The 24,025-nt window shown below is 48.6% G+C and overlaps 3 protein-coding genes and 1 pseudogene across 3 annotated transcripts; 1 reads left to right on the forward strand and 3 right to left on the reverse strand.

Moving 5' to 3' along the window:
• The first annotated feature begins 5,415 nt into the window (after positions 1-5,415).
• On the forward strand, positions 5,416-6,366 carry LOC107297869 (olfactory receptor 52B2-like). Its single transcript, XM_015827228.1, has one exon. It carries the CDS (start codon positions 5,416-5,418, stop codon positions 6,364-6,366), a length of 951 nt encoding a protein of 316 aa, XP_015682714.1.
• Positions 6,367-11,463: 5,097 nt separating this feature from the next.
• Positions 11,464-12,374, reverse strand: LOC107297870 (annotated as a pseudogene).
• Positions 12,375-14,296: 1,922 nt separating this feature from the next.
• LOC107297872 (olfactory receptor 51L1-like) lies at positions 14,297-15,665 on the reverse strand. The gene is made up of 2 exons (XM_015827229.2): positions 15,659-15,665; positions 14,297-15,270 (listed from the first exon to the last, which is right to left on the reverse strand). The coding sequence occupies exons 1-2, from the start codon at positions 15,663-15,665 to the stop codon at positions 14,297-14,299; spliced, it is 981 nt and encodes a 326-aa protein (XP_015682715.2).
• A 6,454-nt stretch (positions 15,666-22,119) lies between these two features.
• Positions 22,120-23,103, reverse strand: LOC107297873 (olfactory receptor 51G2-like). The gene has a single exon (XM_015827230.1). It carries the CDS (start codon positions 23,101-23,103, stop codon positions 22,120-22,122), a length of 984 nt encoding a protein of 327 aa, XP_015682716.1.
• Positions 23,104-24,025: the final 922 nt, after the last annotated feature.

Below are 24,025 nucleotides of genomic sequence, written 5' to 3' on the forward strand. Positions count from 1 at the left end.
CCGTTGCTAAGTGTGTTTTGCCCCATTTTACAATCTTGCCACTGTTGCTAAGAGAATCGCTGCAGTTGTTGAATTAGTAATGCAGTTGTTTCAGGCCTAAGGAGGGACTAAACTGTTGTGACTTATGACCATTTTTCACACCAGCACTGAAGGTTTCCCCAATTTGGCTCATGAAACTGACTCACATTTATGACGGTTGCCGTGTTCCAGGGGTCACATGACCCTCTTTTGTCACCTGACAAGCCAAGTCAACGGGGGAAGGCAGATTCACTTAACAACCCTGTTACTCGCTTAACAACTGCAGTGGTTCACTTAACAAACGTGGCAAGAAAAGTCATAAAATGGGGCAAAACTCACTTAACAAGTGTCTCACCTTGCAAGATTAATTTTGAGCCCAATTGCGATCGTAAGTCGGGGACCGCCTGTATCTCGATCCCCTGCAAACCCAGCCTGTGTCGGTTGGGAAGGTGGGGGGTTGGGGCTGTGATTTAAGGGGGCGCTTGACCGGCAGCCAGCCATCGGGCCAGGCTTGGCTCTTACGGGCCATGTGGACCAGGGTGGGCTCTTTGCCACCATGAGGGTCAATCCCCACCTAAGCCTGCCTGCCCTACTGCCGGTTGCTCCTCTTTCCTCTCCAAAATGGAGGGTTGGTCGGCTCCAGACGTTGCCGAGAGAGGTAAGTGGGGAGGCAGGAGGGGGTCCCGGTCGCTGTCTGGGGAAGAGGCGACTGCAGGGACCCCCGATGGACAGCTTGACCTGGGACAGCCGGCGGCCGCCAGCCATTCCCAACCTTTTCTATACCCCACACCCCTAGAACGCTCCTGATATATTCTCGCACCCCTCACAAAAGTTTGAAATGACAGCAACAAATTATGCATATACACTACAATTTTGAAAACCCAAGTTTTCGCACCCCCTGGAATATTGTCTTGCATCTCTGGTTGGGAACCCCTGAGGTAGAGACCCCAGAAGGGCTTCGGTCCAGCTCTGTCCAGATGGCCAGTCAGCTAGAAATTCTCCTGCAGAGGCAGAGAGAGCTGAGCAGATGGGGGGGGGGGGAGGAGGAGGGATGCCATAGATTCCTTACAAGTACTTGCAAGAAGAAGTCACGCAAAAGAGCACCCAGGCATGTTCTCCAGTATTCAAGACTGGCAATTTTGCTGCTGATGCACTTTGGGCCCATCACCAGGAGACGGGGAGTTCTAGTCCCACCTTAGGCTTGAAAGCTGACTGGGTGACTTTGGTCAAGTCTCTCTCTCCTCCCAACCCACCTCAGGGATGTTCTGGGAAAAATAAAAGTAATAAATATCTCTGCTGCCTTGAGTCGTTTACAAAAAAACAATAAAAATGGACTCTAAATAGATCAATTAAAATTTTAAAAAATGAATGTTACAATGCCCACGGATGACGTGAGCCCAGAAATACTGAGACTTATGTGGTTGCATCGGACACTGGAGTGCAGCTGCACAATCTTTGCACAACAAGAGTTCCTGCATGCGTTTCACACATACGGCGTCCTCTTGGTTCCTGGAGGTCGCTGCTGCTTCCAGTTTTGGAATTGGAGGGGGGGTCTGTGAAATTGGGCTGCCTCCCTCCCTTTCCTTCATCAAACACAACGAGGGGAAGCCAAACCCAGAGGTGCCTGATGAGCAATAGGCCAGTTCTCCTCCTCCTCCTCGCGTGGCTCAACCAGTCCCACCAAAGGAAGGTGGGCCCGTGGACCCTCCTTGCCACCAGGGCACCGGGGAAAGTTGGGGATCGGGAACCAGAGACTTGCTTAGGTGGTTCCACTGTGGAAGGGGCCAGTCTTCCCCTCTCTTCGCCTGGGGTCTGCAACTTTGCTTTCTTTTATATTGATTAATTCACGACATAAGCCTAAGACTGAAAATCAGGCTTGTCACATGCTATGTTTTTTCTATCCTGCTCCATGGAGTAGAGAGTCGGTCTCTGACAGAAGGCCACCTGAAGAGACGAGAAGCATTTGAAATGTGGATTGACAGGCGGCTGTTACGTAGAAGCTGGGTTGACAAGATCAGAAATGAGGGGGTGATAAGCCGCCTGGGAAAGCCAAGGGAAATCGTCAAAACAATTAAAAACAAAAATTAGAATATTTTGGACATGTGATGCGACACCCAGAAAAATACGGCATATTCCATTTAATCCTCCAGGGAAAGATTGAAGGCCAACGAGGTCCAGGCAGAAGAAGAACATCGTGGCTTCAAAATCTCAGGGACTGGTTTGGACAAAACTCAGCAGGACTTTTTTGTGCGGCTGCTAATAAAAGCAAGATCGCCAACATCCGATAACGGATATGGCACAAGAAGAAGATATTGATTAATGTTTATTTTATTTATTAAATTTTTATGCCGCCCATCATCCTTAGAAGGTGACTCTGGGAAGGTTACAATTTATAAAAAGAAATAATTACAGTATTAAAATTATGCTGATTACAATATTATTAAAAACTACTAGAACTGGAACTAAGAGCTAAGATAGACAGGAATATGGATATATAAATATAAATATATTCTTTTTATTTATTTTTAATTTTTGTGCATTGCCCAGAATTGCTTTTAGTGAATGGGCAGCTATATACAATTTAAGAAAGAAAGAAAGAAAGAAAGAAGGAAGGAAGGAAGGAAGGAAGGAAGGAAGGAAAGAGGAAGGAAGGAAGGAAGAAAGAAAGAAAGAAAGAAAGAAAGAAAGAAAGAAAGAAAGAAAGAAAAAGAAAGAAAGAAAAAGAAAGAAAGAAAATGCTCATTCAGACTCATGAAGAAGCCCACTTCTTAGGCTGGGCCAAAGCACCTGGCTGGCATTCCCTAGGTCTGAGGCCACCTGAGTGAGCAGAATTCCCTGGGGGGGGGTGTCTTCCCCTGAGTTTCCTTTTTGTCTTTTGTCCTGGCCCAAGATTGCCCCCTTCCACGATTGCCTGTCCCATCCACAAGTCATCTAGAAGAAGTCTGGGGCCACCGAGCACTTTCTCCCCGAGGTCACCCAGGTGAAACGGACCGAGTCGTCTCCCCATCAGAGTTTGTCCTGAAGAAGCTCTTGAGGATGGAGGGGCAGCCAGTGGAGAGGGCTGTCTCCCCCCCATAGGAAGCAGATGCCCTCTTGAAACCCTTCCTGGGCGACCATGCAAGCAGCCTCTAACTGGCACTGGGGAGTCTTCTGTCCTTGGGGGTGGGGTGGGGGGAATACCCACCAGCGGACATGAAGTTGAAAACAGCCAGCTTCTGGGGCAGAGGGAGCTGGGCCTCTCTTGCCAATTTCGGTCTGAAGGAAGAGGAGACAGGTGTGTCCTTGGAGTCCCCACGAAAGCTGGATAAATCATCTTCTTCCTTGCATGGCTGAGTCCGTTCTCCGCACCTGAAGAAGCTCCTCAACTCCATTCGAGAGCTGCCTTCATCTCCGTCTGCTGGTGAGTCACTATAGAATAGAAAAGAAGAGAAGAGAACAGAATATAGAAGAGAAGAGAGGAGAGAAGAGAAGAGAATAGAAAATAGAAAATAGAATTACAGAAGAGAAGAGAAGAGGATATAGAAGAGAAGAGAATAGAGAAGAGAAGAGAAGAGAAGAGAAGAGAAAATAGAATTACAGAATAGAAGAGAAGAGAAGAGAATATAGAAGAGAAGAGATAATAGAAAATAGAAGAGGAGAGGAGAGAAGAGAATATAGAATAGAAGAGAATATAGAAGAGAAGAGAATATAGAAGAGAAAATAGAATAGGAATAGGATAGAATAGAATAGAATAGAATAGAACAGAATCTGGAAGGGACCTTGGAGGTCAGTCCAGCCAGCCTATTGCCTGCTTTGTGATTTGGGGAAGACTTTGGGCACCGGCCTAAGGACCAATTCTGTAAACCAGGGGTGTCCAACCTTGGCAACTTTAACACTTGTGGACCAACTCCCAGAAGTTACCATCCAGCATAGCTGTTGCCAAGTTTGGAGACCTCTGCTCTAAACCAAAGGCAGGTTTTCTTTGTGGCTGCCAAATGCACAAAGGAGATGATAACGTGGAAATGTTTGTTTATTGGATGTACCAATAAAATAATTTGATTGGGGCAATGGCTGGAATTTGGGACATCACGTTTCTTCAAGGTATCATTTCCAACCTGGAATTTATATAAGAGAATCTTACTCAGTGAAATAATCTGTAGGCATCTCTGATGCGGAAAAATGCCTGTGTTTTTATGGCCCCACCAAGTCCAGTCATAGAAATAATCTTACTTATGTATTAAATAATAAGGTATCGTTATGCAAAATAAATTATTGTATGCTACTATACTAAACTTAACAGCATAATGTAGTCAAAATAGACTGGACTGGACTGATAATGGCAAAAAATGTTGCTTTTCAAAATAAAATTGGAAGGGCTGTTAAGCACTATGCCAAGAGGCTGGCTCTGTTTTCCTCTCGGACTCTCAGAATAATATAAAAGAGTAGGAAGGGACCTTTGGAGGTCTTCTAGTCCAACCCCTGCTCAAGCAGGAGACCTATACCACTCCAGAGAAATGATTGTCCAGTCTCTTCTTAAAAGCCTCCAGTGATGGAGCACCCACCACTTCTGGAGGCAACTTCCGTTCCACTGGTTAATTGTCCTCACTGCTAGGAAGTTTCTCCTTAGTTCCAGGTTGCTTCTCTCCTTGATTAAGTCTCCATCTGTTGCTCCTTGTCCTGCCTTCAGGTGCTTTGGAGGACAGGTTGACCACTATTCTCTGTGGCAGTTCTAGGCAGGGTTTTCAGAGGTCAGCTAGCAGCCAATTTCTCTTCTTTGGTCAGTATTTACAAGCAAGAGTTTCCAGGGAGAAGAAAATAATCCAATAAGCTATATTGGATTTCTGTCTGGTCCAATTTCTTAATAGAATAGAGTAGAGTAGAGTAGAGTAGAGTAGAGTAGAGTAGAGTAGAGTAGAGTAGAGTAGAGTAGAGTAGAGTAGAGCTGGAAGGGTCCTTCTAGTCCAGCCCCCTCCTCAAACAGGAGACCCTATACAATTTGAGACAAGTGACTGTCCAGTCTCTTCTTAAAAATCTCCAGTGATGGAGCACCCTCAACTTCCAGAGGCAACTTCTGTTCCACTGGTTAATTGTCCTCACTGTCAGGAAGTTTCTCCTTAATTCCAAGTTGTTTCTTGATGAGTTTCCATCCGTTGCTTCTTGCCCTGCTTCTTCATTAAGAACGTTTCATTAATGTTTCTTCATTAGCTTCTTTGAAGTACTTTCTCAAAATATTGCCTCTTCACTCATTACAGCATCCTATCTTAGCAAGGCGGTTTTTACTTACGGAGTGGCTGCTTCCCTCTCCAGCCCCGTCCCTTCAGCCCCGGGTGTAACCACGCTTTCCAGCCGTGACTTCTCCATCTTCTTTCTCCCTCCAGCAGAGGATTGGAGCCCGGACCCTGGGTGCGATGAGTCAACATGCTTCCGGACCCCCAACAGCCCAGCAACCAGAGCAACCTCCCTCCTGCTTCCTTCATCCTGGTCGGCATCCCTGGCCTGGAGGAATACCACAGCTGGATGGCCGTGGCCTTCTGCCTGATGTACCTCTTCGCTCTTCTGGGAAACCTCTCCTTGCTCTGCCTCATCCGGATGGAGCGCAGCCTCCACCAGCCCATGTACCTCTTCCTGGCCATGCTGGCCGTGGCCGACGTGACCTTGTCGTCCTCCACCGTGCCCAAGACCCTGAGCGTCCTCTGGTCCTACTCCAAGGAGATCTCCTTTGAAGGCTGCCTCGCCCAGATGTTCTTCACCCACATCAGCTTCATCGCAGAGTCCACCATCCTGCTGGCCATGGCTTTCGACCGCTACGTCGCCATCTGCCGGCCGCTGCAATACACCTCCATCCTGTCCCCCTCCGTGGTGGCCAAGACCGGCTTGGTGGCTCTGGCGAGGAGTTTCTGCGTGATGTTCCCCACCGTCTTCCTCCTCAAGAGGCTGCCTTACTGCGGGAAGAGGGAGATGCCCCACTCCTACTGCGAGCACATGGGCATCGCCCGCATGGCCTGCGCCAATATCGCCGTCAACATTTGGTACGGCTTTGTGACCACTCTTCTCTCGCCAGGCCTGGACGTGCTCCTCATCGCCGCTTCTTACCTCCTGATCCTCAAGGCCGTCTTCAGGTTCCCTTCCCAGGACACCCGCCTGAAGGCGCTGGGCACCTGCGGCTCCCACCTCTGCGTCATCCTCATGTTCTACACCCCGGCCTTCTTCTCGTTCTTCGCCCACCGCTTCGGCCACGGCATCCCCCAGTCCGTCCTCATCCTCCTGGCCAACCTCTACCAGCTGCTGCCCCCAATGCTCAACCCCGTCATCTATGCCGTAAAGACTCGGCTGATCTGGAAAAAGCTCAGCAAGGCCTGCCGCCAATGAGGCAGAGCTGCTCAGTGGGTAGAGTCCCCACTGTCTTACAGACAAGGTGGGCGTGGGAAAGCCGACCCCACCTGCTCTCGCTTCCATTGCTTGAATGGCATTTTGGACCCGTGAGAAAACGACTGGAGCCCCCCACTCCGTCTGATCCAAAGCGTCTTTATTGGCTTCCTCCTTAAAGCTTGTCTTGCTCCGAGTTAAGGGCTGATAAACAGTGAGCTGCTTTGGGCTGTTGGTTTGATCTCCGAGCTTGGCAATTGGGCTGCAAACGTTTCGGGGGGGGGGGACATCTTCAGTGCTCATCTGTCAGAGCGCTGGCCTTTAAATACCTTTTTGTGTGATATAAATTGGTGTGGATTTTATTTGTCCGGAAGTTTCTGAGTCATGGTTTGGTTTCGGGCTGTTTGATTGGCTGGTTGTTGTTGCTGGGCCACAGTCCTTGGTGTGTAAGTATCGTCTGTGTGATGCAAATGGTGTTAGCTTGTTTGGTTGCCTCTGACTCACGGTCTGGTTTTGGATTGTTTGGTTGGCTGGCTGTCCTTGAGATCCGGTTTCTAGTGAGGGGTTGTGATTTTTGTTGCTGTGTGGTGGGGTGTGCCTGTTTGTTCATTTTAACAGCCCAAAACCAAACCATGCTTCAGAAACATCTGCTTAATCTTTCTTGGCATTTGTCATTACACAAAAGGAAAAAAACAATCCAATTTATCAAAAGCTGCACTGTAAAAGATTAGGAATACAAGTCAAAAGAGGCAAGAAAGTGGTAAGAGAACATTGTTCCATTCTAGACGAGTTCATATCACCGGACCCTGACGGATCACATCCCAGAGTTCTGAAGGATCTGGCAGAAGAGGTCTTGGACCCACTGAACCATCTCTTTCAAAGATCCCGGAGCCCCTGGGAACCACCTGAGGCATCAGAAAGAGCTGATGTGGTCCCCATTTTTTTAAAAAAGGGGGGGGGGAACAGATCTAGGAAACTACAGACCTATCAGCCTAACCTCAATGCTTGAGAGGATTCTGGAAAAGATAATCAAGCAACGGATCTGCAAACACCTGGAAACAAGCAAAGCTATTACTGGAAGCCAACATGGGTTTGTCAAAAATAAATCACGTCAGATAAACCTTATTGTATTCTTTGACAAAATGAGTGGGCTAGCAAAATGCTGTGGACATAGTATACCTGGATTTCAGTGAGGCATTTGAGAACAACCTACTTCTTAGTAAGACAGAAAAATGTGGGTTAGACAGCATCACCACCAGATGGATTTGTAGCTGGTTGACCAACCGTGCCCAATGGGTAGTCCTCACTGGAACCGCATCTACATGGAGGGAAGCACGCAGTGAGGTACCCCAAGGGTCTGTCTTAGTGCTCTTTAATATCTTCATAAACAGTTGAGATGAGGGGATAGAAGGGAATTCACCCAGCGTCTAATGGGGGGAATAGCCAACACCTCAGAAGATAGGCTCAAGATCCAGAAGGATCCTGACAGACTTGGACACTGGGCCCTATCTAACAAAATACAATATATTGGTGTGAAAGGTAAGGAATTACACTTATCAAGAAAAACCCAATGCAGAGGTATAGAATAGGTGGTACTTGGCACAGCAGCAGTAACTGTGAGAGGGACCTAGATGTCCTAGTGGACAATCGCCTAAATATGAGCCAGCCGTGTGCTGCAGCTGCCAAAAAAGCCAACGCAATATTAGGCTTCGTCAACAGAGGGAAGGAATCAAGATGATGTAAAGTGTTAATACCACTTTATACTGCACTGGTAAGACCACACTAGGAATACGGCACCCGGTTTTGGTCACCACAACACAAAAAGATGTTGAGACTCTAGAAAGAGTGCAGAGAACAGCAACAAAGATGATTAAGGGGCTGGAGGCTAAAACATACAAAGAACGGTTGCAGGAACTGGGTATTTCTAGTCTAACAAAGAGGAGGACTAGGGGTGACATGATAGCAGTCTTTCAGTATTTGAGGAGTGTCAGAAAGAAAAGAGGGGTGTCAGCCTTTTGTCCAAATCACCTGAGGGCAGAGCAAGAAGAAACAGATGGAAGCTTGTCGAAGAGAGATTCCACCTAGAACTAAGGAGAAATTTCCTATCCATGAGAACAATCCATCAGTGGGTCAGTTTGCCTCCAGAAACTGTGGGTGCTCCAATACTGGAGGTTTTCAAGAAGAGACTGGACAGCCGTTCGTTAGCAACAGTATAAAGTTTCCTGCTTCAGCAGGGGGTTGGACTAGAAGACCTCCAAGGTCCCTTCTAACTCTGTTATTCTATTATAAATGTCAGCTTCATTTAATGCCTTCCATAAACTTTAATCTTACAAACTGTAATTTGGCCTGTGATCTCCCTGGATTTTGCAAAGTCCCGATGATGCAGCTGCTTCAGCCCTTCACCGTGGATTATGGCTTTCCCTCTTGTTATTCATTGCTGTGTTACCATGCTGCATTTTGTGCGATTGATGGGTTTTGCTCCATTGTGCCCCACCAAAAATCATTACAATTGGGGTGGTTTATAAGTATTGTGAATAAAGAACAGTAATAAATAGAAACTGTTCTTCTTTAGCCCCATAAAAGATACCTAATTTTAATAACAGGGACTCCTGATTCGGCCCTCTGTGTGAACCCTTGTAATTGAATCTCTGAGTAGATACCAACAGAACACAAATCTGATATGTCCCCAGCCCACCCACCCATTCCATAGAAAGCCCCTTCCCCAGCCCAGATCCCTGGCCCTGCCTGGCTGCAGGCTCTGAGCTTAACAATAACAACAACAACAACAACAACAACAACAACAATAATAATAATAATAATAATAATAATAATAATAATAAAGTTGGAAGGGACCTTGGAGGCCATCTAGTCCAACCCCCTGCTCAGGCAGGAAACCCTATACCATTTCAGACAAATGGCTGTCCAGTCTCTTCTTAAAAACTTCCAGTGTTGGAGCATTCACCGCTTCTGGAGGCAGGTTGTTCCACTGGTTAATTGTTCCCATGGTTAGAAAGTTCCTCCTTAGTTCTAGGTTGCTTCTCTCTTTGGTTAGTTTCCATCCATTGCTTCTTGTCCTGCCTTCAGGGGCTTTGGAGAATAGCTTCACTCCCTCTTCTTTGGGGCAGCCCCTGAGTTATTGGAGCTTGATTTATGGTCCTGCCGTGGGAGAAATCAAACCAAGGAAAGTGATCGGCCATTTTGACCTTTCCTGCACCAGACCTTCCGATTGGGTAGATGAGGGAGAATTTTCCCTTAGAACCAAAAGTGAGTAAAACAGCAGGGACTCCCGGAGAGATAGCATGAATGTGAACTCCAAAAGTGATTTTAAAACTTATAAATATTGGGTAGGAGTTTTATAACTGGATTTTAACCGAAGCACACAGCGTATCCGCTGCAGTTTGACGGTGACAAGCTAACTTTACCGCAGAAGAGCAGGAAGCCGACTCATTATGCTTAATTATTTTGCATCCCACCTTTATTGTTTTTACAAATAAGTCAAGGTGACAAACATATTCAACACACCTTCCTCCTCGTATTTTCCCCACAACGACAGCCCTGCGATGTGGGCTGGGCTGATGGGAGAATGACTGGCCCAAAGTCACCCAGCTACTTTCACGGCTAAGGCGGGACTTGAACTCACCGTCTTCTGCTTTCTAGCCTGGTGCCTTAACCACTAGACCAGGGGTAGGCAACCTTGGCTCTTTTATGACTGGTGGACTTCAACTCCCAGAATTCCTGAGCCAGCCATGCTGAGGGGAAAGGGAGAGGTTTCCAAGCTGAGCCAGGGCTGGCTGAGGAATTCTGGGAGTTGAAGTCCACGAGTCATCAAGGAGGCCATAGTTCCCCCATGCTGGCTCAGGAATTCTGGGAGCTGAAGTCCACGAGTCATGAGGGGGCCATAGTTCCCCCATGCTGGCTCAGGAATTCTGGGAAGTCCACGAGTCATAAAAGAGCCAAGGTTGCCTACCCCTGCACTAGACTAAACTGGGCCTTAGATCAGGATCGGATCAAGAAGGAGGGAGGGAGGGCGCAGGGCCTGGAAGTGGAGAGTCCTCTGAGCCAGAGACAGACAGGGCTCACTTTTACACCCCACAAACCCCAAACAGGAGGACGAGTGCATTTATTTATTTATTTACCTAATTTATTGGCTGCCCATCTTGCCAAAGGGTAACTCTGACAACTCTTTGAATTTATGTGCCTCATTTCCATCCAAAAATCAGCCCAGACCCTGGGCAGGCCTTCTGAACAATTCAGAGAATAAAGCTCTTTTTTAGAGCACACCAGCCACGCTTATAAACCATAAGACAGCAACGCCAAGCGTATCAGCCATTTTTATTTGAGTTTTAGCGTTCCTCCTCAACTCCGATGGACCTGGAAATCTGTTTCATTTCGAGGAGGCTACTCAGAGGGCCACTATAGACCCTCTGAAATGTATTCCATCCCGGAAGAAGGAACAGGGACCAGCCTTTCTCCATGGTTGTGAAATATCAAGCCTGGATTGCATGGAAAACCCTATTTTGATTTCCAATCTTGGCTCTTTAACGGCAGATCAGCGCTCTTCTTAAAGAGGAAAGCACATTGTTCCCTTTCTGATACAATAAAGGGGTTTCTGACGCAGCCGATACCACTTAAACAAATTCAGAAATTGCAACGTTGCTCTGAATTGCAGTAATGGGCGAAGAAGGTCCACGGTGGATGTGAAATCGTACATCACAATGTGTCATGTGTCTGACTAATGAAACACTTCAAGGAACTTTCAGGCATTGTTTAACCTAAAAAAGCCTTTATTAGTGTAGAGGCGTGTCAGCACGGCATGATGGATGCCAAGATCTGAATTTCCCTTCCTTTGCACATAACATTCCAGGCATTTCCCCTCCCCTATTTTGGGGTCATGATTCACATCTTCCAATTAACCTGGAGGGCAAAGATTCACTTCCGTTCCCTTTCGTGTGGGCTTTTCTCTCCTCCCTCATTCTCCTCTGAATTAACTCTAAAAGTACCAGACAGTTCTGCATATTTTGTCAAAGCAAGAATATTCAATATTAGCAGCATTGACACAATGCTTGCAGCTTAGAGTCCCACTGAGTCCAGGCTCTCATGCTACTCCCTCCTTCTGAAACTTCTTGAGGACCCCCTGAGGATCTGTTTGGTCTTCACACTGTGCACAATGGGGTTCATCAAGGGGGGCACCCAACAAAAAAGCGTTGACGATGACGATATAAACGATGGGGGACGCGTGCCTCCCAAATCGGTGTATCGTGCTGAGCCCAAGCATGGGGATGTAGAAGCTGAGGACCGCACAAAGGTGGGAGATGCAGGTGCTGAGCGCCTGGGAGCGTTCCTCCTTGGAGGCCACTCCCAGGATGGTCCTGAGGATCAAGACGTAGGAGAGGACCAGTAAGAGTGAATCCACCCCTGTGGAGGAGAGCATGGCTATCAGGCCATTGCTGATCCTTTTATCTGAATGAGCCACCTTTAGGAGATCACACACACAGTAGAAAAGCACATTTACCCTCCCACATTCCAGATGCTTCAGAAGGAAGGGACCTGGCAGGGCAAGGCAACTGGACCGGAGAGCTACTCCCACCCCAATCTTGATGACCGTCTCTTATGTATCTCAGAGGGTTCCGGATGGCCACCAAGCGATCGAAGGCCATAGAGATTAGAATACCCGACTCAAGAATGGAGAAAGTGTGGATGAAGAACATCTGGACCAAGCAGGCATCAAAGTGGATCTCAGGGTGGTTGAACCACAGGACACTCAGCATGGTGGGCAAAGTGGCGAAGGACAAGCCCAGGTCCGAGAGGGCCAGCATGGACAGGAAATAGTACATGGGGGAGTGGAGAGTTGGCTCCGTCCTGATGATGAAGAGGATGGTGCAGTTCCCTGTGAGGGCCACCAAGTACATGGAGCAGATGGGGAGGGAAATCCAGAAGTGGAGTTTCTCTAGCCCAGGAAAGCCTGTCAGGAGGAAAATTGGGGGGCTGGATTCTGAGTGGTTGCCGAACATGGGGATATTTCTGTTAATTCTGGACTGTTTTCTTCACTGGGGGAAAAAAACCACAAGAAGGTATTCAGACGGCCTCGGTCCGGAATGGTATAAGGTCTCCTTCTTGAGCAGGGGGTTGGACTAGATGCCCTCCAAGGTCCCTCCCAACTCTGTTATTCTGTTACTCTATTATTCTAGGGTGGAGCCCAGCACTACCACAGCGGCCCAGACAGGTGGTGGAGGAGATGCAGTGGCCAAAGGAGCTCCTCTCGCTCCTTCCTCCTCCTCATGAGCTGCCAAGCAGCTGAGGAGGTCCTGATAACTGGCCAGGGAGGGTGGGGGCCCAGAGTTGCCTAGCAACAAGCAGAGGGCTCTGAGTGACAGGGCAGACCCTCCCAGGAGAGGCAGAGAAGCAAAAGTCTGAGAAACAGTGAAGCAGAATCCGGAAGGGCAACGGGACGTACTGTAGGGCAGCGGGCACCATTCTGCGGCCACTGCGGCCGCCAGCCTCAACTCTCTGGCTGCCTGTTGGGTTAGTAAGCGCGACTGCTCCCCCAGATTGGTCCAGCCTGGCCTGTGATGGTCCCCATCCTTCAAATCACCTTAGAAGCAGACTGCAACACGGGCCAGGGGACCCCTTCCCTGCAGTCTACACCCCAACAGAGCTGCCGTATAACAAGCAGCACCCAGAGTGATTCCCCTTCCCTTCCCCAGCACAAGGAAGGACGGAAGAAACTGAATCTTCTCCCCAATTTAGATGAGCCTGACTGGGAGAGTTACTCCAGATTTATTTGTTTATTTCAATCAATCAGCCAGTCAGAATAGAGCTGGAAGGGACCCTGGGGGTCTTCTAGTCCAACCCCCTGCTCAAGCGGGAGACCCTGCACCATTTCAGAGAAATGGCTGTCCAGTCTCTTCTTAAAAGCCTCCACTGTTGGGGCACCCACAACATCTGAAGGCAACTTCTGCTCCACTGGTTAATTGTTCTCCCTGTCAGGAAATTCCTCCTTAGTTCCAGGTTGCTGCTCTCCTTGATTAAGTCTCCATCCGTTGCTTCTTGTCCTGCTTTGGAGAATTGGTTGACCCCCCTCTTCTTTGTGGCAGCCCACAATAAAATAAAATTATTTATTTATTTGTAAAATGTATTAGCTGCCCATTTTACTGCAACTTTATTCACTCTGGGCAGCTTACAACAGGGGTTCTCAGCCTTTTCTTCACCACGGACCCCCTTTGAATACCTTTTATGGCCACAGACAGGGCCACGGACCCCCAAGACTTAGGATTTAAATCATAACATTTCTTCAAGCCTTCGCAGACCCCCTGTGACAATACCGCAGCCCCCCAGGGGTCTCGGGCCGCAGGTGGAGAACCACTGGCTTACAGTATTCTGGGAAATGGCATGAATAATGAGGTAAGAACCAGGACAGACTTCCAATCTCCGCGAAAGTCCCAACAAGAGTCCAGAATCAAGCACAGAAGGTTTTATTTACTTATTTATTTAAATTTATATGCCGGTCAAGCCTCCCGTCTCCTTTATAAAGGGAGACAACAGTAGGAAAAAAAACACAACTGAATGAACTTTCTATTTTTCTTTTCCTTAGAGGTATTTCTGGATTCTGCTTAAGATGGAACTTAAGCTAAGTCACTCTCAACCTCAGAAGGAGCTGAAATGGATTCAGTCAACAAAAGTGAATTTGCAGGGGGGGAGGGGGAGAAAACTCCACAGCCAGACTTCCTCCATGATCTGAAATGAAAGGTTTTTTTAAAAAAATCTTTCCCCTCCTGCAAATCTGAGCTTTTCTGCAAGTCCCTTCTGTCTTCCCTGGCTGCACTATGAACTATGGAACCACATTTCTTGTTGAATTCCACGCACGTCTCCAGGGAGGGGAAAAGAACTACAAGCGAAAAATGGTTGTTAGTTAGTGATGACCTCCATGAGCTTCTCATTGTTCTCTGCTCCTCTGGAACTTCTTGAGGATCCCCGTGCGGATCTGTTTGGTCTTCACACTGTACACAATGGGGTTCATCAAGGGGGGCACTAACAAAAAAGCGTTGGCGATGACAATGTAAACGATGGGGGACGCGTGCCTCCCAAATCGGTGGATCATGCTGAGCCCAAGCATGGGGATGTAGAAGCTGAGGACCGCACAAAGGTGGGAGATGCAGGTGCTGAGCGCCCGGGAGCGTTCCTCCTTGGAGGCCACTCCCAGGACAGTCCTGAGGATCAAGATGTAGGAGAGGACCAGCAGGAGTGAATCCACCCCTGTGGAGGAGAGCATAACGATCAAGCCATAGACGCTGCTGTTCCTCCTATCTGAATGAACCAACTTCAGGAGATCCGGGTGCAAACACATAGAGTAGGAGAGCACATTCATCCTCCCAAATTCCTGAAGACTCATAAGGATGGGGCCTGGTAGGACAAGGCAGATGGACCGGAGGGCACCTCCCACCCCAATCGTGATGACCGTCCTGTTGGTCAGGACACTGGTGTACCTCAGAGGGTTCTGGATGGCCACCAAGCGATCAAAAGCCATGGCTAAGAGAATGCCAGATTCCATAATGGAGCAAGCGTAGATGAAGGTCATCTGGATCAAGCAGGCCTCAAAGTAGATCTGACGGTGGTTGAACCACAGGACACTCAGCATGGTGGGCAAAGTGGCGAAGGACAAGCCCAGGTCCGAGAGGGCCAGCATGGACAGGAAATAGTACATGGGGGAGTGGAGAGTTGGGTCCGTCCTGATGACGAAGAGGATGAGGCAGTTCCCTGTGAGGGCCACCAAGTACATGGAGCAGATGGGGAGGGAAATCCAGAAGTGGAGTTTCTCTAGGCCAGGAAAGCCTGTCAGCAGGAAAATTGGGGGCCTGGATTCTGAGTGGTTGCCAAACATGGGGATATTTTTGTTAATCGTTTTCTTCACTGGGAAAAAAGCCACAAGAAGTTATTCAGATGGCCTCTGCTGATCATTGATGAAGCTTCACACCCATCCAGCGTTCGTTTTCATCGCTACCAGACCTTCATAAGATGCCGTGCTACCTCCATATGCTTTTGATTTCCAGGCCAATAACTCCAATCTACTTTGGGGGGTTTTCTGGACCTAAATCCAACATGTCTGCAGGTCATCAACAGGTTGGGGATGTTCATATATATTCTTAGCTGCTCACCTTTCAGTTCTCGCGTATAGAGAATCACTCACATCCTTCTTACCTCTCCTTTTCCCCTTTTCTGTCCTTTCTCTCTCTCTCTCTTGCATTCTGTACTTTCACAAAGCCCATGGATGGCCCAGCTGGAGAACCTCAACTCTCACCAGGCATTCCAACTTAATTATAATTGTCTGAAGAAAGAAACTGACCGCACTGTTGGATGTCCAAGAGGAAGAGAGCTACTCAGTCTGTCCCTTCACCTCCACAGCTGTGGAATCCTCAATCCCAGGAAGTTTTGGCTCTGTCGGGATCTCCCCAAATATCCTTCACCACAAGGAAAACACCGTTCTTCTCCCAGACCTTTAAAATCCTGCACTTCAGTAGGTTTTCCCCAACGCCTCAGCGTCTCTTTCCTGCAAGATAGGGCCGTGAGAAGAGAGAGTGAAAGGGGACCATCGGGTATGTGTGTGTGTGTGTGTGTGTGTGTGTGTGAAGAGGAACCTTTCCTAGGAAAACAGAAGGACCAACTGGCAATAATAATAATAATAATAATAATAATAATAATAATAATAATAATAATAATAATAATAATAATAACAACAACAACAACAACAACAACAACAACAACAACAATAATAATATGATAATGATAATGATAGAGTTGGAAGGGACCTTGGAGGTCATCTAGTCCAACCCCCTGCTCAGGCATGAAACCCTATACCATTTCAGACAAATGGGTGTCCAGTCTCTTCTTAAAAACTTCCAGTGTTGGAGCATTCACCGCTTCTGGAGGCAGGTGGTTCCACTGGTTAATTGTTCTGTCAGGAAGTTTCTCCTTAGTTCCAGGTTGCTTCTCTCCTTGATCAGTTTCCATCCATTGCTTCTTGTCCTGCCTTCAGGCGCTTTGGAGAAGAGCTTGACTCCCTCTTCTTTGGGGCAGCCCCTGAGATACTGGAACACCACTATCCTGTCCCCCCTCGTCCTTCTCTTCCTTAAACTAGACATACCCAATTCCAGCAGCCGTTCCTTATATGTTTTAGCCTCCAGTCCCCTGATCCTCTTTGTTGCTCTTCTCTGCCCTCTTTCCAGAGTCTCAACATCTTTTTTACATCGTGGTGACCAAAACTGGATGCCGTATTCCAAGTGTGGCCTCACCAAGGCCTTGTAAAGTGGTATTAATACTTCACCTGATCTTGATTCTCTCCCTCTGTTAATGCAGCCTGGAAATGTGTTGGCTTTTTTGGCAGAGAAACTTGAAAACGCACAAGGACAGAGGCTCAAAGGGAAGGAACAGGTGAAGAGAGGACAGAACCACAACCCAGACTAATTTAGCCTCGGACTGGAAGCCCAGCTGACACCCCCCCCCAACAGGCAAAGCCACTCACCCAACAGGAAGTCAGTCGTTCTGCCTCTCCTCTTTCCTTGCTCTCCTGCAAATGAGGGCAGATGCTTTATGGCTCCAGGGTTTGCCCTCCTCTTTTCCCCAGGGCCAGCTGGCTCCTCGCTTGCTCCAGGGTGTTCTTCCTCTTGGTCTCTCCAGATGTCCCCCCCCATTTCTGTGGGGACGGAGGCGGTGAAAGGGCAGGCATCCAGCAGACCGGCTTATGGGGAGCCTCGACTCTCCCAATTTCTGCTCCGTGGAGGGATGGATCCCACGGAGGACAGAAGCGCCTCCCGCCTCTGCTGTGGGCTGTGGGGTGAATCCTCAGAGCCGCTGAGGGATGGGGCTCAAGGGGTAACTGGCGGTTCGGCCAGAGGGTGTCCAGGGAGCTGGCAACAGGAACTGGGGCTGGTGCCCATCCACATCAGCAGTTGAACATGCTTTGGTGGCATCGAGTACACCAGCTCAGCTCTCTCCATCCCGGAAGCGTCTCTAACTCTGCCTTGGTCAGGAGGCCAGAGACTGGCCTGGACAGCGTCCTAGGAGGCCAGTTCTGGTGCAGAAGGTGGTGGGTTTCCATGTGTGCATGAAAGATCTTCGCTTTGCTTGTTCTGCCAATGTGGGTTGGGGTTGCAGGAGGACATGCGTGGACACCTGGCAAGAATCAGAGAGTTGTCCCAAAGTCTCCTCTTTCTCCAGACCTCTAGAGAACTCCTGGTTCTCTGGGGATGACCAAGCCCTTGAGACGTTGGCACACCAAGACTTGCCCATGGACAGAAAGGGAAGAGCGCCCCCACCTGTCCGGTCCCTGGCTTTTCCTAGCCGGGCTTGTACTGATCTTAACAGAATAACAGGGTTAGGAGGGACCTTGGAGGACCTCTAGTCCAGCCCCCTGCTCAAGCAGGAAACGGTACACCATTTCAGACAAATGGCTGTCCAATCTCTTCTTAGAAACCTCCAGTGTTGGAGCACCCACAACCTCTTAATTGTTCTGTCAGAAAATTCCTCCTTAGTTCTAGGTCAGGGGTGGGCAACCTTGGCTCTTTTATGACTCGTGGACTTCAACTCCCAGAATTCCTGAGCCAGCATGAGGGAAACTTTGGCCCCTTCATGACTTGTGGACTTCAACTCCCAGAATTCCTGAGCCAACATGGCTCAGCTTGGAAACCTCTCCCTTTCCCCTCAGCATGGCTGGCTCAGGAATTCTGGGAGTTGAAGTCCACGAGTCATAAAAGAGCCAAGGTTGCCTACCCCTGTTCTAGGTTCTCTCACTTCTTATCTGAAGTGCCACCCATGAGGTCCATGGCAAGATTTCTGTCAGGAGGAGATGGGGCTGAGGCCCAGTGGGAGGCTGTGTCGTGAGGAGGGGTCCGTCAAGGTTGGTGAGCGGGGCATCCCAAACCGAAAGTCAGGAGATGGGTCGATATGCCCATTTCTTGTGCTTCTAAGTGCAGGTCCACACATTCCCTGACTTTGGCTTTGAGATACCTATCCAGCCATCCTTGAAGGACACCTCCGCACAACACTGCCTTCCGCTGGACCTCAGCCCAGAACCAAGGTCAGCCACTTTGGGGGTTTTGACCCTTCTCTTTCTTCCATTCGCTGGGCTTGAAATGAGTCCACACAATGGTTGCCAGGACAGTGAAGGGTTTGAAAACCAAGCCCCGTGAGGAACTGTTAAAGGATCTCGGTATGGTTAGCCTACAGGAGGAGACTTAGATCAGAAATCTTCAAATTTGTGAAAGATTCTGATACGGAAGAAGTCTTTTTATTCTCTGTCACTCCAAAGGAAAATCCAGAACCAAGGGGTTAGAGCTACAAGGAAGGAGGATTCAGGCTAGATACCAGGGGAAACCTCTTGACTGTATGAACTGTTAACCAGTGGAACTGGCGGCTACTTGAAATGGCACCTTCTCCTTCCTGGATGTCTTTCCACAGAGGCCAGGAAACAGTCATCTGTCAGAGGTTCTCCAGATCAGGGCTTTTCAACCAGTGATACGGGTACCACCTGTGGTACATGGGCACCTGGCAGGTGGTACGCGACCATCCTAAAAAAAGGGGTAGCGGGGGAGGGGAATGAGCTGAACTGGTGGCAGCACCACACAAGCCTGAGCGAGAGACGGCTGGAGCTGCAGGGCTGTCAGGGCTCAGCGGAAGCCCCAGGATCAGCGCCAGGCTCCAGCTGTAGCTCGGCGCTGATCCTGGTGCTTCCACTGAGCCCAGAAGAAGCGCCGATCAGCTGGAATGTGGCAGCCTCTCCAGGGTCTGTGATGTACATTCAGATGCTTGGCAACCGATTCATACTTATGACAGTCACAGTGTCCCAGGGCCATGTGAAGTGACCAAAACCTGCTGTAACCACCCAGCAGACCGGGGGGGGGAAATAAAAACCAAACAGCCCCCACCCCACCCCCACTGCCAATCCTCAACAGAAATGCTCACAACAATGAAAACCTCGGACAGGAGGAAGAGCGCGGCCGGGCAGATAGGCAGGTGTCTTGCTCGGCTGTGGCTTAAAGGGCACTTTTTTCAGGGTAACTTCGAACAGTCACTAAGCGAACTGTTGTAAGTTGAGGACTACCTGTACTTTATCACTTTTTTCTTTTTTCTTTTTTTGGTCATCAAGTTTTTGACACCTTGCTAGGCGACTGGTGGTACTCAGATATTGCCATATCCTAAAAGTGGTACAATGGGTGAAAAGGTTGAAAAGTCCTGCTCCAGAGGATCCTTCACTCAGCAGACTGTTGGAACAGATGACCTCTAGTATCCCTTTCGGCTGCAGGATGTTATGTTGGCAAAATGGAGTGAAGGAAATACAGGAGCCATCTTTTTAATTTAATTTTAATCTCTGAACAGATTAACAACTCATCCACCTCTCTACCCCTCAACCTCTTAAAACAGTTTTGAGAACAGCAATAGTACGTAGACTTATATCCCGCTTCCCAGTGCTTTACAGCCCTCTCTAAGCGGTCTGCAGAGTCAGCCTGTTGCCCCCCAACAATCTGGGTCCTCATTTTGCCGACTTTGGAAAGACGGAAGGCTGAGTCAACCTTGAGCCGGTGAGGATCGAACTCCTGGCTGTGGGCAGAGTTAGCCTGCAATGCTGCATTTTAACCATTGTGCCATCGCAGCTCCTGATAACTGTGTGATCCTCTTCAAACCTCCCAATATGAGTGGCTCAGGAGAGGGGGGAGGGCAACAGTCTCTTCCCTCTCTTAAACATCCAGTAGAAGAGAAATCCCTTCGCTCCTTCCCATAGCAAACACCCCCCACCCTCATTTCAGGCAGAGGCATGTAGGAATAGCCCCTGGGTGGGCAAGCCAGCTGCAAGGGGTTGATGGCCAAAAGCCAGGAGGACCCCAGCCTCAGCTCTTGAGTCCCTGCTGGCTCCAAGCATCCCCCCGGATGAGGTGGAGGAGGGGACCCTTGGCCAGGCCAGGCAGAGGACCAGGAACAGCCTGCAGTCCAGCACAGAGGTAGGAGAACCAGGGCATCACCCGTGGGGATTGACCGATGGATTAATGATATGCCACCAAATTGATGTGGTCTCTTAATGATCACATAGATGGATTTTTTCCCCCATGATGACCTCAGGTCTTTCAACAATCCACTCCTTGTCCTGCCTTCAGGTGCTTTGGAGAATAGCTTGACCTCCCCTCTTCTTTGGGGTAGCCCCTCAAATACTGGAAGGCTGCTCTCATGTCACCCCTAGTCTTTAGTTCAAATTCAACATTAAAGTAAATCAAAAGACAGGGAGAAACCCTTCAGGGCACCAATCAGCCCCATGTGCTCCTCTGGGCTCCCCATATGAGGCTGCAGAGCTGTGCTTTAACCCCTTTCCATATTCCATATTGGAATTCAATATTCTGGAAGCACAAGCAATAGAACACAGTCAAACTAGAGTCTTGGACTTTAAGAGAGCTAATTTCAATAAATTTAGAGAAAGCTTGGGAAGGATTCTATGGATGAGAATTCTCAAGGGGAAAACAACTCCAGAAGCTTGGGAAATTTTGAAAAGTGAGATAATAAAAGCCCAGTCTAGCACAATACCAATGAAGAAGAAAAATAACAGCTCTCAAAAGAAACCAGCATGGCTGCATTAAAAAAACTCTCTGATAAACTGAAAGACACAGAGGACAAGTATAAAAAGTGGAAAGAGGGGCACATAACTAAGGCAGAATATCAGCAAATAGCCCGAGCCTGCAAAGATGAAGTGAGGAAAGCCAAGGCTCAAAATGAACTAAGAAAAAAGGAAAACCTTTCAGGGCCATTCAGAGAACTTAACGTTCCAACACACAGTCCAGCATCAAGCACAAAAGCACACCAAGGAAACCTCCATTATTAACACCAGCAAACAAACCAGAATGATTAAGAGATTTTGCTAGATTCTGCTTCCTCCATCCTCTCAACCTCAGAGGAGGCCTAAAAGAGATTCAGCCCATTGGGCTGAAAGTAAAATTCAAAGAGAACCTGCTGTAAAGTTGTGTCCCTCATTAAACAGTGGAATGACTTGCCTTCAAAAATTGTGGTGTCCCATCGCTGGAGATTTTAAAGAGGAGACTGGACAGCCATTTGTCCGGAATGGTACGGGGGTTGGACTAGAAGACCTCCAAGATCCTTCCAACTCTGTTATTCTATGTACCAAAGAGGATAATTCTGGAATGACCGGTCATGATTCCATTTACAAGCTTTCTCCTACTTCCTTAATGTCTAGGTATGTCTAGTTTAGTGAAGAGAAGGACGAGGGGGGACATGATAGCAGTGTTCCAGTATCTCAGGGGCTGCCCCAAAGAAGAGGGAGTCAAGCTATTCTCCAAAGTGCCTGAAGGCAGGACAAGGAGCAACGAGTGGAAACTAATCAAGGAGAGAAGCAATCTAGAACTAAGGAGAAACTGCCTGACAGTGAGAACAATTAACCAGTGGAACAACCTGCCTCCAGAAGTGGTGAATGCTCCAACACTGGAAGTTTTAAAGAAGAGACTGGACAGCCATTTGTCTGAAATGGCGTAGGGTTTCCTGCCTGAGCAGGGGGTTGGACTAGATGATCTCCAAGGTCCCTTCCAACTTTATTATTTATTATTATTATTATTATTATAAGTTGGAGTAAGTTGTAAAGCCCTATCTTGATAGGCTATCTATTGTCGTCACAGCTCCATCCTTTGCTAGCCCCTCGCACTGCCTTTTCTGACTGAGTTCATAACACATCTGGGGAACATCTGCTGCAGGACGAAAAGGGAAACTACCTCATCTCCCCCTGCAGTTGTGATGTTCTCCTTGAGGTTCCCACTGTTTTCTCTCTTTCAGAAATCTATTAAAGATCCGAGTGCGGAGCTGTTTTGTTTTGATGCTGTACACAATGGGGTTCATCAGAGGAGGCAACAACAGGTAGACGTTGGCAATGACAATGTAAGCGATGGGGGAAGCATGCTTCCCATATCGGTGGATCATGGTGAGACCCAGCATGGGAATGTAGAAACCCAGGACAGCACAGAAGTGGGAAAAGCAAGTGCTCAAGGTTTTGAGGCATTCCTCCTTGGAAAAAGTTCCCAGGACAGTCCTGAGGATCAAGAAGTAGGAGAAGACCAGCAGGAGTGAATCCACCCCTGTGGAGGAGAGTATAACAGTCAAGCCGTAGACGCTGCTGATCCTTCGGTCTGAGAGGGTCACCTTCAGAATGTCCTGGTGCAAACAGAAGGAATAGGAGAGGACGTTGACCCTCCCGTACTCCAGGCGCTTCAGGAGCAAGGAGGCTGGGAAGACAAGGAAGGCAGCTCGAAGGGCTACCCCCACCCCAATCTTGATGACCGCCTCATGGGTCAAGACACTGGTGTATCTCAGAGGGTTCCGAATGGCCACCAAGCGATCGAAGGCCATAGAGAGTAGAATACCTGACTCAAGAATGGAGAAAGTGTGGATGAAATACATCTGGACCAAGCAGGCATCAAAGTGGATCTCAGGGTGGTTGAACCACAGGACACTCAGCATGGTGGGCAAAGTGGCGAAGGACAAGCCCAGGTCTGAGAGGGCCAGCATGGAAAGGAAATAGTACATGGGGGAGTGGAGAGTTGGGTCCGTCCTGATGACGAAGAGGATGAGGCAGTTCCCTGTGAGGGCCACCAAGTACATGGAGCAGATGGGGAGGGAAATCCAGAAGTGGAGTTTCTCTAGGCCAGGAAAGCCTGTCAGCAGGAAAACTGGGGGGCTGGATTCTGAGTGGTTGCCAAACATGGGGATATTTCTGGTTTATTTTCTTCCCTGGAAAGGAGGAACACAAGAAGCCATTCAGAGGAGCCTCAACGTATCTTCAACGGCACGTCCAACCAGTTTTAATTTTCACAGCTGCTGGACCTCTGGAAGTTGGGGTCCTGCTTCCAGGTGTGCTGGATTCACCATAAATTGTGCCCACTTGGGGTGGTGAGTTCTGGGCACATCTCCAATGTGTTTGCAGGTCATCAACAGGTTGGAGAGGCTGCCATATGTTCTTCTCTACTTATACACATTCATGGACACACACACATACACACACAGAGACAGAGAGAGATAAAGATAGAGAGAAAAAAATATATAAATTGCAGATGTTTGCTTGCAACCTCCTTTCCGAAGCCCCCATCACCCCTCCAGGCTTTGCTGCTCTTTCTCTTACACCATTCATAAGCCCCCCTCTTACCTTCCTGGAGACCTTCAACTCAAGTCCAGATACACCAGCTCAGCTCATATTCTGTAAATAAAAGAAGTAGCAGCAGAAAACCCCTGTGCTCCCCCTCTGCAAGAATCAGGGTCCTTCATCTCTGCTGCTTCCCCAGTAGAAGAAGACCTGCGGCTGCTGCTGCGTTATGTCCTTTTAGGACTGGCTCCCCAGGCTATTCTCATTCTGCTGCTGCTGCTCTGTTTTTTTATTATTTTACAGGCAGGGACGGTGGTGGCTGGTGCTGTTGGTAGTTCTCACAGTCCAGGAGAAGAAAGAAATCCGATGCGCCATGCCACGAGGCCAAGCCGTCCTTGCTGTCCACAGTATTTATGGCTGCTTCCTCCCCTGGGGAAGGCTGCCTCCGCTGCTGCTCGGTGGGGCTCCTGGCTCTCAGCGGCCCTGGGCTGGCCCGGAGGTTNAGGGGTGGCAAAGCCAGCCCAGGCAGGGATTGTCAGGGCACAA

This window comes from Protobothrops mucrosquamatus, unplaced genomic scaffold (genome assembly GCF_001527695.2).
Source record: "Protobothrops mucrosquamatus isolate PMUCROS unplaced genomic scaffold, P.Mucros_1.0 scaffold3567, whole genome shotgun sequence".
NCBI lineage: Eukaryota > Metazoa > Chordata > Lepidosauria > Squamata > Viperidae > Protobothrops > Protobothrops mucrosquamatus.